This window comes from Pseudonaja textilis, chromosome Z, assembly GCF_049901715.1.
Source record: "Pseudonaja textilis isolate UNSWEBS1 chromosome Z, rPseTex1.2, whole genome shotgun sequence".
Classification (NCBI taxonomy): domain Eukaryota; kingdom Metazoa; phylum Chordata; class Lepidosauria; order Squamata; family Elapidae; genus Pseudonaja; species Pseudonaja textilis.
Genome location: NC_142008.1, coordinates 78,037,024 through 78,049,333, shown reverse-complemented (window position 1 = coordinate 78,049,333; position 12,310 = coordinate 78,037,024). Strand labels below are relative to the sequence as shown.

Sequence of the window (12,310 nt, the reverse complement as noted above, 5' to 3'; positions counted from 1 at the left end):
TTCTTTTCTATTTCTCTGTTTTTCTTTGTTTTTTGTACCTTTTACGTTTTATCCTATTTTTTTCAACATGTAATAGTTTTTGTTGTTGAAATTATATTCTAATAAAATTTTATATATGCAATATATGAATTGTGTGAATATATTGTTTGTAGTTATTTATATTTGTTTCTTTTCTCTATCTTAATTTGAAAATAATGGTCTTATTTTAATGGGGTATACTATTATTAATGTATACTAATGTGGCAATCCTATTTCCCCTAAGCCCTTTTTGAATTGGATGAATCTTTTCCTATGAAAACAGAAGTAGCTTATTGATTGATTAATCTTGCGGTGTTATCAATAAAATAAAATACAAAGTCTAATTCCAGAATAAAATAGATAGGAGGAAATGCAATGATAAAATACATATGTAGTTATACAAGGAGTCAGCAATCAGATGAATCTCCATTACTGGGCACGTCAATTTGTTCAATGTACCAGGTTCTTGGGACCGTTGCCTTAATTATAACCTTAGCAGTTTTGCATATAATACTTACGTTTGAGCCCAGGAGGAAACATGACTGTCTATGGTTCAGGTCCCAATGGGCTGTTCTTTCCAATATTTAAGCCTAGTGGATGTATATAATTGATAGTTGAACAAAATATGATAAATATTTTCAGTGGCTAGGATATTGTATATATAGGCTCTCTTATAATATGGGAAGTGATAAAAACACCCATTTTGGCCATGGAGTTCAGCAACTCAAATCTTGCTCTGGGACAGGCCATTCTTAAAATATTTTGTCAGACTTGCAAACAGGTATTCTTCAGGTTGAAAAGTAGTTTTATTTTTAATCAGCCAACTTAAAAGATCTGTTTTTATCCAGCAATCCTCCCTTTTTATTGTTACAGCATATCTTTGAAGAAGACAGTGAGTTTTAGTATCTGATCATCTTTGTATTTCCATCTCTAAATGAATTTTTCAGTCTTGATCTGCCTATTCTTAAGTCAATAACTTCACTAATATACAACCCATGTAATAAAAAATACATTAAGAAAATTAAATGTCTAGATCTCAACTTCAAAAATTCATGAGTTATTTGTAATCAAAAATTCTTCCTCTTCTGATTCTTGAACAATGAACAGTATGTTGACAATGGTTGGATAAAATTTTATCTGCTGTTCAAAAGAAAAAGATCCCATAGGAGAATTCCAACTAGTTGAGTACACTTAAAGTAGCAACTTTGTTCCTGAATGTAATATTCTAGGGGATTGTATTTCTTCTCCTTTGGTGCAATTAATTCTTGTTTAAAAAATAAATTCAGAAGTTTTAAGTCTTAATCTTGGTATCTTGATTTTTTTTCAATCTAAACTTTTTTTTCCCTGCAGCTTATTCTGATCCTAATTTTTACTATGAGTTTACAGCACGGTATCATTCAGCTCCCTGCAATAGTATCTATAATACTTCTTTTGAAAAGAAGCTGCTTCAGATATTGGCCAAGCTTGTTGTGGAGCTAGCCTGTGAGGTTTCATTAGAAAAGTCTGAATGCCATCATGTAAAAATGCAGAGAGCTGGAATGCAAAATGAATTATTCTTCACTTTTAAAGGTAAGACTAGCTTGAAGAGTTGTTCATGGATGCCCATGTTTTCATGGTATGTTGAAAAAAATTTTTTGTCCCATATATTAAAGGTGTATCTGACAGAAGTTACATAAATTGAGATATTAATTAATTATGTACAATGAAATAATTTTGACAGCTTGCTGATTTAGTAAATGACCAGATCATTTTAATTATATATTAAGAAAGTCATATTATGACTGAAATAATGACTTCAGTATAACCCTGTTATTCAGTTTTCTTTGCCTTTGTAGATATTTTCAATAATAAAACATAGTTCAGTATTAGTTAATAATGGAGCACTAGTTCTGAAAAATGTTGATGTATTTAGAAAGCAATGAACTGTTATATGCAAGATTTATTATTGACCATATTGTAAGCCATTAACTTATATTTATTGTGGCATAAACCTCTGTAGACTAAATTTATAGGTTGCACTGAGAAAAGTTGGTAAATTCAAATTTTAAAAAATTTAAGCTTTGACATCCTGGAGTTGAAATGCAAGTGATTCTCATTATTGGCAATGGTTTCATTTAGGTCTAATAAGAGCAGATAAGTCCTTGAAAAATATACTTGACCCATCCAAGAAATCCTATTTTGTGGGGTAATAAAACTGTGATGATAACAAAAATGACTGTTCACATAAACAGTAAATATATATTGTGATCTTTATATAACTACACATTCTCTTGTTCCTTCAGTCTAAATCTTACTCCTTTGTACCATAGCAAGTCACATAATTGCTTTGTTTGATCCAATACTGTGTGCTGCAATATATTTTGGACAACAAGAGTCTTCTTTAAAAAGAGGTCTTGATATTCAACTTAAAAATTTTGACTTCTGATTTACATATTCTATATCAGAGGTCTCACATACTCTAAAATGGATTGTTCATTGCATCATTTACATATTCACTGAGTATAAAAGTAAAAATTTGGTAATACAGCGTACTTTTCAATTATATGTGCAAGAGGATTAAATTCTTTAATTGATTATTTTAAAAAAATACTGTTAAATAGATGCCACAGTGGCTGAGAATACCTTAGTGATCTCAGCTGATCTCTAAAATTTTAAGTGGCGTGGACCAAAATAGTACTTTAGATTGGCGACTTCCAGAAAATCTAGCACTGTAGAATAAAGTGAGATGTTGAAAAATACTTCGGAAGATTGCATTGACATACTACTTATTAGATGTTGGCAAGAAAGTGACATGGATATCTAGTCAGCAGGAGTTGAAGTTGACTCAAATAAGTCTTTTGTCCTTTAAATTCATAGTTAATTTCCTTTAGAAATCAAGACTATATATATTGTATAGTTTCCCTCATATAACTGAACATTTTCACAGTTTTTTCTCTAGAAGCAGTAAAAGGCAAAAGTATGTGTCAGAAAAATGCATGTGACGTATCAAGAAGATTACGAAAGGTAATATGAATCTTTCAGAAAAGAAATGAGGTTCACAAGAATGTAATTGTTTCTTGTTTATCTTTCAAAAAGTAAATGAATAGCTTTAATATTCTTTTTGTGTAAAATAAAGGTAAAATAAAGGTTGAGTTAAAAAGAATGAGTAGTTTATTATCAAAGAATATGGGATGTAATAAGAGAGAGGTTCGTGCAGTAAGTTCAGTTCCTTAAGTTTTGTCAAATTATATCAATTAACAATACTAAAAAATAAGCCTCATTTCAAAAACAGTGATCAGTATACAAAAGTATTAAACTTTGTTCCAACTTTGTGATGGTTATGTATATATTTTGTTGGTTTGTTTTGGAAAATTGTGGGTATCCATTAATAAAAGAATATAAAATTCTGGTTTATTAACATGATTTCATTGTTAGTATAGAATACTCATCCCTGTAAGAAGGAAAAAGAAAAAAAAGGGAGAAACGTAAATATTCTTCATTTGGGCTTAAATATAAGCCCAAAAGAGTATGTTTATTCAGCTTCCCAATTACTACTGCTTTTTTAATCTATGCTGCCTAGAATACATAGTTTGCCTTCTTTAATAAAGTAACTAAAGAAATGAATCAAGGAAATGCTATGGATATATGCTGTACATATACTTAGAATTGGGAGGGTCTAAGTATACTACAAGTATAAGGCATTTGACAAAGCAGACCACAACTTATTTCGTGGTAAGATAGAACAATGTGAGATGGATAGTACCATCACCAGATGGATTCACAATTGGCTGACAAACCACACACTCCATATCTGGTCTTCAATGGAATTGCATCCATGTGGAAGGAAGCATGCATGAGGGTTCCTCAAAGTTCTGTCTTGGGCCCAGTGTTCTTTAACATCTGCATAAATAATGTAGATGAAGGAATAGAAACAGGATTCATGAAATCTGCAGATGACACCAACCTTGGGGTGGGGAGGGGAATTGCTACTACTTTAAAAGATAGACTCAAGATTCAGAAGGACCTTGACAGATTTGAACAATAGGCCCTAAGAGGTAATTCAGTTATGAGAAAGTAAGGTTCTGAAAAAACAAATGCTCAGGTATAGAACAGACAGTACCTGGATCAACAGTAATAACTATGTGAGAGATTTAGGTGTCCTAGAGGACTATCTGAGCATGAGCCAACATTGTGCTACAGTTGCCAAAGAAGCCAATTTAGTCCTAGGCTACATCAACTTTTTATTATCAAGATAATAAAAAGTGATAATACTGTTCTATATTACACTAATGAGGCCACACTTGGTATACTATGTCCAGTTCTGGTTGTCACGATTAAAAAAAGATGACGAGACCCTAAATAGAGTACAGAGAAGAGTATCAAAGAGGTCCAGTAGTACCTCTTAACTGTATGATAAATGATTAAAGGAAATAAGTATGTCTAGTCTAATGAAGAGGAGGAATGGTGTCAGACCTGCCCCAAATCTTACTCTAGGAAAGAACGACCCTAGACTCCATTTGATTGAAGTAATAGGTACTTTTACTAGTGTAGAATGGTTGCAAGGCAAACAAGAAGAATTTCCACATAAATCTTTCCTTCTTTCCTGGTATACCTCCCTTGAGCCAGTCACCAGTATCCAATAGTACGTCATTTGGAAGTTTTGGGAACCGTTTGATGGTGAGCAGTCTATCCACTCATTTTCAGGCCGGTTGTCCTTGATGTCTGGAGTAAACTGGCACCTGGTTATTCTAACCCTTATCAATTTCCTCTCTCCTATTTCCTTTCTTCTGTTCTCACCCTGGCTCTAACCCAGATTCGATAGTCCCCCCTCCCTCCTGTCCAGGGTGCCAGCAGACGTGCAGTCTGAGGTGCTGAAGATGGTAGACCTGACATTCTTCCCTCCTGAACAGGGATGTTAGTCCTGGAAAGAAAAAGAGACAGCAAAAAAAAAAAAAGAGAGAGAGAGAAGGAAGGGAGAGAGAGAAAGGAATATAGGCATCTTCTTGGTTTATTTGGGTATTTGGACTGGAATTTTTTCAGCAAGCGCAGGGCATTGACATGGTGGGCATCTACTCATTCAGTTTCTGATGGGAGGAAATGCTTCCAGGCAATGAGATATTGGGTTTTCCCTCTATGTGTGCAAGAGTCCAGAATGTCCTTAATCTCAAAAATGTTCACCTTCAATGAGGATAGGAGACGGAGGTGGTAGTTCAGTAGGACGCAGTGGAGGTGTTCTCAGATTTAAGCAGTTTTTTGGAGGCTGTGTTGATTGAAGATCCTTAGTGGATAGGTAGACTAAGTCTCCTATTTTAAATTCTTTTGGTAGAAAATGTTTTTTTTGTCTGCTTGCTTTTTGTGTGTACCTGCTACCCATTTCCTAATGTTCATCAACCATTGGCCAGGTGTTTGGAAGTTGGGTCACCCATTCTGCCAGGAAGGAAGGTTACATTAATTTTGGTAACGTAATTTGGGCATGTCTACAAAATCTTGGCCTGAAGCCACCTTGAATGGCTTAAAGCTAATGCTACTGTGGACAGAATTATTGTAGGCTACTTCTGCAAAGGGAAGCAGATCAATCCAATTGTCTTGTTGGTAATTGACATAGGTACAAATACTATGAGGTATTTATCTAATACAGAATTTGTACATTTACAGGATCCATTAGTTTTTGGATGATGAGAGAAGCTAAGTCCCTGGGAGAGTTTAAGAAACTCTTGCCAGAACCAAGAGGTAAATTAAACTCCCCAATCTGAGATAATGCATTCAGGGATATAATGTAAGCTGTAGATGTGCTGAATAAACAGTTTAGCCAGCATGCACACTGAAGGGATTTTGTGACAGGGCACAAAGTGCACTTGTTTAGAGAAGAGGTCAGTTATGGCCCAAATAATAGTATTGCCAGCACTTTCAGAGAGTTCAACTATAAAGTCCATGGATACTTCTTTCCATGGGCTTGGAGTTTGACTACTCCAAGTAGTTGAAGATGGGGATGACTGTGGCTTGTGACCATAGTTTTGGCAAGGAGCTGGTCCTGAAAGATTTTTCAAAGATTATGCTTGGAGGTTCGGCTATGGCAGTGGATAGCTTTTTTAAGAAGTAGGCACATGTTATGTCCGGTCCAATAGATAGAGATGGTTTTAGATTGCGTAGTGTTTTTTCAACATTGTTGAAATGTTGTTGTTGAAGTCCTTATTTTTTTCCCCTGGCACCATTTTGCTGAGTCACACATGAGACAGGTGGCTACATAGTTTTCAATGTCCTTTTTTCAAAGATGGCCATCAGAATTGGCACTTTACAAAGTGTAAAATTTTTATGAATTCAAAATGACCAGCTGTTTTAGAATCATGGCTCTTTTCGTTTGTTGGCTTTTGGGGAAATATAGCTTGGATGCAATCCATGCAATTCAATCAAGCATTGTGCATTCTGCTTTATGGTCCCATAACCACGGGGCTGAACTTAGACCCTCTTTTAAGGAAGTAAGTGGGCATGGTTTCTCTACATTTCAGGTTATTGCTGGAACTGCTAGTTGTTTTGAGGAATCGCTGCTCTGTTTCTTTTCTTTTTTTTTCACTATTGTACTTGGGCAGCCTGGATAGGATGTCTGCAAGGAAATTTTTTCCTTCCCAAGCGGTATCATAAAGTAAAATTGAATCGATTGGGCCCACCAGACATGTTTAGGTGATAGTCTCCTGAGAGTCTTTAGTGCCTCTTATTCTTATGATGTCCAGAACTCAGATGGGATTTTGCTCCCTTCTAAGAAATGCCTCCAATTGAGCAGAAACCACCAGACTGCATATGCCTCTTTCTCCCATATTGACTACCTGCACTGGCTTTCAATAAGTTTTTTAGAGGTATAGCATAAGGCTGGAGGATTCCTTGATCATTTTTCTATAGCAGCACAGCCCCCATTGCCATGTCGCTAACATCTGCCTAAATGATGAATAAGGAGGTAGGATTTGAGTGCTTTAGCACAGACTCAGCCACAAACAAGTGTCTGAGGTTTTCAAAAGTGGCTTGACATTCCATTGACCATTTAAGAGATTGTCTGCTTTCGGCTTTCCCTCTCCTTTGGTCTTTAGCAAGTTTGTCATGGGTAGGCTGTTTGTGCAAATGTGGAAATGAATTGGTGGTAAAAGTTGGTGAACCCAGAAAACTCTGACATTTCTTTCTGGTGCGAGGACAGCCCAATCAGACTGCTTGGACTTTTGCATGGTCCATTTTGATTGCCTTGTGGGAGATACGGTACTCTAGATAATCAATTTTGCTTTGATGGAGTTCACCTTTCAATAGCTTGGTACACAGTTTGGCACCTGCAGCTTTTTTAACAAGTTTCACACTAGCTTCACTTGCTCAGCCATAGTTTCTGTGTAGATCAAAATGTCACCAAGTACAGTAAGACTCCCTTGAATAAGTGTTTGTGAAGTACTTTGTTAATTAACTGCATGTATACAGTGGATGCACAGAATTAAAAACATCTGAGTGGGAAGTTAAAAACAGTTTCCATTTATCCACTTCTTTGATTCTGACTCGATAGTAAGCCTCCTGCAGATCCAGTTTTGTAAAAAAAAAATTAAATGCCCTTTGGCCAGATGAGTTAGCAAGTCCTGCATAAGTGGCAAGTGGTATATATCTTCCATGCATCCTGCATTTAACCCTCGATAGTCGACACAGAGATGAAGGGACCTATCCTTCTTGGAAAAGTACTGACACTACTTGTAATCTAACTGGCTGAATAAAGCCTTGTTTTAAGGTTTAGTTAATAAAAGCCTGGAGCTCGTTAAGCTCCCTTGGAGTCTTTGAATATACAGTAGTTTGGTCTTAGGCAGTTTTTCTATAGAGCAATCTATGTGGTTGTGGCAGTGTTTGTCTGAGCCCTTTTCACTAAACACATCCCCTAGGTCTTGATTTAGATTTGGGTCTCCTTCATGTCTGTCCCCACATCCCCTCTGGGTTTCACTGTAGTTTCTCTTCTTCTGAGTTTGGGCATCCTTCCCCTGGAATTCGCCTTAGTTCCCGCTGCCAGATTTTTAAGAGATGCTTCCTCCAGTTCACATAGGGATTCCACTTTTGAAGCCAAGCACAAGGGGCCTTTCTATGCCACAATGAAATTTAAAGTATCTGTGTGCTCCCCCATCATTATTTCTATTTGGTGACAAATGTGGTAGGGGCTTCCCCGGCCACTGACCCATCGAGCTGGCAGAATGCCACAGGCAGTTTAAGAGGCAAGCCCATTTCTTCCACTAAGGCAGGGCTGTCCAGACATCTGGTGCAGCCTGAGTCCAGAAGGACCACCAGCTTCCCCTTCTGCCCTGATGAGGGAGCCACTAGTTCTGGTCCAGCTGGTCCAGTCACCAGTATTACAGAGCAACTTACCAAGGGGTCTTTGTCTGCTTTCACCCAGGCTCTTTGGATCTTTGTTCGGAGTTCTTATGCTCTCGGAGCGGGGTGGGGTGGAACAACTTCACAACCTGTATCCATTTCAGAACTGTCTCTCAGATTCTTGAGGCCAGTTTCCCTCATTTCTTGGTAGGACCTATCATGAGCTTCTTGATTGGGTGTACTCTGACATGCAGCAGTCAGCAGTTGGGTGTCCCTCAACTCCACACTTGAAACATCCGCTGGAGACCAACGGGAGATTTGCTTGCTATCCCGCAGCTTCGGGGTCTCCCTTCTTTTGGTGGTATGGGGTCTTCTCCATTCACAGCTAGCACAGTTTCAAAATTTGGCCAAATCAATCTCTACCTCATGGCAAGGATATACCATGGGTGCAGAGTGCAAGGGGCCACTCAGGAAATGCAGATACATCATCATTCAGTCCATCCTGGAAGCACTCAATCAACATGTCCTGCAGCCACTCATTCAGCTTGCAGACTAGACTGCAAAACTTTTGTCTGTAGGCAGCCAAGGATCTTCACCCTTGGTTAATGGTCTTCATGTGAATTCTGGCCTTCTGGTTGTGTCTTCAAATCTCTTACAAAGGGCCACACGAACTGATTGAAATTACGCAGCTCTGGAGTGTCTTTATTATGCAGAGCCACTATCCACTCCATTGTGACTGTTTCTAGGCTTTACTTTTATTTCTTTGATGGGCAGTTGTTCCCCATACTCCTGCATATATATCCACACCTGGATCAGGAAGGCCAGATGTTTTGGATTACTGCCAAACTTCATTCCCAGGGCAAGGGGTTTCTGCTCCGTTCTCCTTAGTGTGGGAGCCAACTGGGCTTGAGGTTGCTGAGCTGCTGGGGGTGGATTAGCTGTAGCTGAGGTGCTGGGCCTTGGGCTACAACCACCAGGGGAGATGCAGCCATTGGGGCCAGGGCCTTCTAGGTCTTGAAGTTGCCAAATGCCCCTCTAAGGAAATCGAATGCCTGTTTGAATAGCATAACTTCGTGATCAAGCTCATCAAGCGCCATGATCTCTTCCTCATTGCGGTGGGGTTCTCTGCTGCAGCTTCCGTGACTGTCCTTGGAAGTTGACCCCAGAAGGCTTCTGCCAATCTTCTTTTTTTCCTGACACCTAGGGACAACTTGGGCTTCGGCTGCTTGCCACAGGCTTCAAGTTCCACTAGCTACTCGGGATGATCTCTTCTGCTTTGGGGTTTGGCTGCTGCTTCAGCTGAGGCTTCTCCCTCCTGTTTGCTGTTGCAAGCTGACATCGTGTGATGGTCTCCATGGTAGAGGATGTCTCCAGGTTGACTGATTTTAGAGATCCCACCTAGTGTCAGGCCTGCCCCAAATCTAACGCTAGGAAAGAATAACACTAGACTTCATTTGGTTGAAGTAATAAGTACTTTTACTAGAGTAGAATGATTGCAAAATAAGTAAGGCAGGATCTAAAGAATTCCAGAACAAACCATGAAATTTTTGCTTCCCTCCTGATCCACCTCCCCTGAGCCAGTCACCAGTGTCAAGTAGCAAGGCATTTGGCTGTTTTGGAAACCTTTTTATGGTGGGCAGTTTAGCCATTCATTCCCAGGTTATCCTTGAAATCTTGAGTAAACTGGTATAAGCACCCGATTGTTCTCACCCCTGTCAATTTCCCCCTCCCTCCTGCTTCCTTTCTTCCATTCTCACCCTGGTTCTAATCCACATTCCATAGTCCCCCTTCCTCCTGTCCTTTGATGTCAGGATTTGAAGTGCTGAAGCTGGTAGACCTGACAATTGGGGTAACATAGCTATCTTCCAGTATTTGAGGGGCTTTACAAAGAAGAGTTGTTCAATTCATTCTTCAGAGCATCTGAGGGAAGAATGCAATGGGTGGAAGCTCATAAAATAGACACTTAAAAGTTTTTTTTGACATCCATTCATTGAAGATGGTACAAAGAATTCTATCTTGAGTATAGTGTTGGACTAGAAGAGCTCCAAAGTCCTTTCCAGTCATATGATTCTATATAGATAAATAATATTCCAAATCTCCCTCTAGACTAGGGGTCTCCAATCCCATCCATGGACTGGTACCAGGCTGCGGCATGCCAGAAACCAGGCCACACAACCAAGTGAAGCCGCATTTCTTGAGTCTGCAATGAAGCAGTTTGATAGTGGCCCTGCGGTCCATGGTAAAACCTCTCTGCATGGAACTGGTCCCTGGTGCTCAAAAGGTTGGGGACTTTATTCAGTGTATAGTGCAATAAATACATTTGCCAATGATAAACTGTTAATGTTTTTGATACTGTTTGTATTTTTATATAAGTAAGAAAAATAAGAAAAATGCTGATTTTTATCTTTATAAAGAAAGGATTTTTTTTTTACTTCAGGCAAAAAACCTAATAGAGAAATTCTTTAGCCAACAAGTTGAAGTTCTTGGAAAAAGAACAGCACCACTACCTGAAATATACTACATTGAAGGCTCTCTGCAAATGGTGTGGATTAATCGTTGTTTTCCAGGTTATGGAATTAATTCTCTACTACACCCAGATTGCCCTAATTGTTGTGGTAGGTTGGAAGTATAACAGTTTTCAGGATTATAAATACAGGCTACAAAGATATTTTTAGAGGAATTGTCTGCTTAGCCTTTTATTACAACAGAGTTAGTATATTTATTGCTAGTGATAAATTTGGTTATTATTTTTTATGGTTTGGTTGCATAGTTCATGGTGAATATCTTGAAAATGAAATGTCACTGCAAATGAGTTGATTACTGTGATAAACTAACTTGTTGGCATTTGTTCATTGTGACCCATAGAGATGAATTCTGACCTAGTATAAAATCAATTTTAAATCAAAATGTATTGTGACTACCATTATGATTAGTATATTGACTTGTACCTATCTTTTCTAGAATAGATGATAATTACTCTAAAGAATTGGAGTTAAGAGTTCTTAGGGCTGCATTTTGTGAAAGCAAAGTTTAAAAGACTAATTTGCTTTCTTGAGTCTGCAATGAATTTCTGCTTTTAATAAATAGACATTCTACAATCACTCTGTATTTGGGAGTGCTTCCTTTGTACCAAACTTTAAATGCTACTGAATTAAAAGGGAAAAAGATTGATGCTATTGACTGAAAACCGTATGTGCCTATTGTTTCATCTCTGAATCACAAAATATAAGGTCAGCTTGGTTATGAGTGAATTTTTCTTACCTTACCCTTTTTCTTCTTCATTGATACAAGCAATAGAATATTGAAGTTTTTCATGCCAAAACCACAATATTGCAAAGCAGCTGTTTGATATTGCTTGGCACTCTCCATTTTATGCTCCTAATCCATAGAATCCATGCTCCTAATCCATGGAAAATTCCAAGATTAGACGCTTGATTCAAATCCACAGATTTTACAATATAGAACTGAAAATATGCTGTTTGAGGGAAATAGGTACAATAGATAATGAGAAAATATTTCCAAGAACAATTTCCTGCACTCTTTTGAAGATGGGCTACCAATCCAGTTAATCCCCTTTTTGTTAATTTTGAAGATGGGCTACCAATCCAGTTAATCCCTTTTTATTAATTGCTTTTTTATTAATTGTTAATCCATTCCCGTTATTTAGATAGAAGTCTCTGTTTTATTTCTGTGGAATCGGGCAGAGTTTATTTCATGTGACATATATTACAATAGAAAGTTGGGTTTATTTTGATAATAAGGAACTCAACTATTGTTTAGAATTCATTTTCTTTAGGAGAAAGAAAGCACAATCTGGGGTGGAGTTAAAAGAAGGATCAGCTCTCCATAGCCACTAGGGAACTAAGTTATATCTCTCTTGAATTGACTCTTATCTAATAGTTAGAATCTGTTTGGGGTTAGATAAGGATATTTGGAATTCAAGGGAAATTAGACTTAGTTCACATGTAGCTATGTAGAGATTCTTGGTTCATTC

At 37.8% G+C, this 12,310-nt stretch overlaps 2 protein-coding genes across 2 annotated transcripts in view; one reads left to right on the top strand and one right to left on the bottom strand.

The window, feature by feature from the left end:
* Positions 1–12,310, bottom strand: part of VWC2 (von Willebrand factor C domain containing 2) — a 97,774-nt gene that overhangs the window by 10,241 nt on the left and 75,223 nt on the right. The window lies entirely within an intron of this gene.
* ZPBP (zona pellucida binding protein) overlaps positions 1–12,310 on the top strand; it is a 41,085-nt gene that overhangs the window by 26,171 nt on the left and 2,604 nt on the right. Inside the window, exons 5-7 of the mRNA XM_087917488.1 lie at positions 1,369–1,587; positions 2,945–3,021; positions 10,754–10,931. Coding sequence (XP_087773614.1) covers positions 1,369–1,587; positions 2,945–3,021; positions 10,754–10,931 — 474 coding nt within the window. The remainder of the gene's footprint in view (positions 1–1,368; positions 1,588–2,944; positions 3,022–10,753; positions 10,932–12,310) is intronic.